General features: G+C 51.6%; 1 protein-coding gene across 5 annotated transcripts in view; it reads right to left on the bottom strand.

The window, feature by feature from the left end:
- Window positions 1–1,740, bottom strand: part of PLA2G12A (phospholipase A2 group XIIA) — a 47,017-nt gene that overhangs the window by 3,468 nt on the left and 41,809 nt on the right. For all 5 annotated transcript variants that reach the window (XM_045284039.1, XM_045284038.1, XM_045284041.1 and 2 more), the window contains exon 7: window positions 776–935. In XM_045284039.1, coding sequence (XP_045139974.1) covers window positions 776–935 — 160 coding nt within the window. The remainder of the gene's footprint in view (window positions 1–775; window positions 936–1,740) is intronic.

The raw sequence follows: 1,740 nt of genomic DNA, 5'->3' as shown, positions 1-1,740 counted from the left end.
GTACCTAATTTTACCACAAAAACTGCATTAAAAATGTCCTGGAAAACTCGCCATATACACAAGTATACACAGCTTGTCATAATATTTTTTTCACACTTTGGATGATTATCGGCAGCCTGACATGCTCACCATCAGTACTTGAGTGCAGGCTGCTAATGCCTAATGTGTTCCCCTGCTAGTCCTCCGCTGTCAGTGGCTAATCCCTCAGAAATGGACAGCCTGTTCCTTCTTCCCAGTCTGCCCGGGAACCTCTCCCTCATGGTGACCCGGCTGGTATTTAATAAAACACCAACGCCCTTGCTTCCAGCCACAGGCAAGCCACCACAGTACAGCAAACCGACAGACAAGGGACGGGTGACTCATCAGCGACCCTATCGGTGTATGAGTAAAACTGCTCCTTACTGTTTCAGGGGGACAGATCCGTCCTGCAATAAGAACGAACCAAACTCACCGCCACAGTCAGGTGTGACTCAGGGCCACCCTGTCAGCAGGGTGGCACAGCCCCTGTGGGTTCTGAGACGAACTTGCTACAGGAGGAGAAAGCCGTCTTTCTTCCATAGAGCCCCTGTAACTTCGAACTGCTGACTCCCAACACATAACCACTGTGCTACTTCTACTGAGGACATCCAAGGACACTCCTACAGCTCTTGGGCATCTCCCCCTCTCGTTTCCCACTCTGTCTTGTCATCAGAGAAATCTTCCCTAAACTGTGAGCTTCAGGACTGACCAAAGCCACCAAGACAGCAGTGTAACCTGTTATTAAATGCCAGCGCACCTTCGGCCACCGAATAGCACATGAGGAAGTCGGCGCCAGCAGGCAGCGTGTACACGGACGCCGCATCCACCTCGGTCACGTTGGTGTCCGGCTTGACTTTCTGATGATCCACTTCATCTAGCGGGCTGACTGGCACATCATGCTGGTTTCCTCGACATGCCTACAAGACAGGGGACAAAATCACCTCCTGTACCACGCTTAACACTTACAGCGAATGAGCAATGGCGATGCCGAGAGGGCCCTCCAGGCACCATACAGTCAAGGTTGGCGGTGGCTGTGAGTTCTGTGGTGTCCTCTCCAGCTGGCAGGGATCACACGCGTGGCAGAGTACTTCACATCAGTTGCCGTGGCCAAGACCCCTGTGGAGTGCTCCCCAGCCCAGAGGGCTCTGCTGCCAGCACTGTGTCTGGCAATGCTGGCTAGTTTTTGGAAGATTGCCAGGTCTGTCTTCCTGGTCTTAGTTGAGATGTGCCACTGAGACATATCCACCACAGGATGGCCCTATCCACCAAGATGCTGGTATTTGAAATACCGGTGGCATAGCTTCCACCATCGTAGCAACATGCAAATCACTATACTTCAACAAACAGGGCGATGGACAGTTAAGGTTAAAAAACTAAAACTCACTGCTGAGTCATTTCTAACTCATAGCAACCCTACAGGTCAGGGCAGAACAGTCCCTGTGAGTTTCTGAAACAGTTAACTCTTTACAGGCGTAGAAAGCCTTGAATTTGTCCCGTGGAGCGCTGGTGGTTTCAAACTGCAGGCCTTGCAGTTAGCAGTCCCACACATAGCCACTATGCACCAGAGGGAACTAACGAGCTCAGTGGTGTTTTAGTGGTAGAATTCTCACCCTCCACGCAGGGGACGGACCAGAGTCCCAGCCAGTGCACTTCTTGTGTAGTGACTGCCTTGTCTGTGAAGACTTGGTGTGTGCTATGATGCTCAGTAGGTCCCAGCTAAGA

The sequence above is a fragment of the Echinops telfairi genome, unplaced genomic scaffold, assembly GCF_000313985.2.
Source record: "Echinops telfairi isolate 266 unplaced genomic scaffold, ASM31398v2 ScPeMD7_7468;HRSCAF=8506_0, whole genome shotgun sequence".
NCBI classification, from domain to species: domain Eukaryota; kingdom Metazoa; phylum Chordata; class Mammalia; order Afrosoricida; family Tenrecidae; genus Echinops; species Echinops telfairi.
The sequence above is the reverse complement of the archived record's forward strand: the minus strand, read 5'-3'. Positions and strand labels throughout refer to the sequence as shown.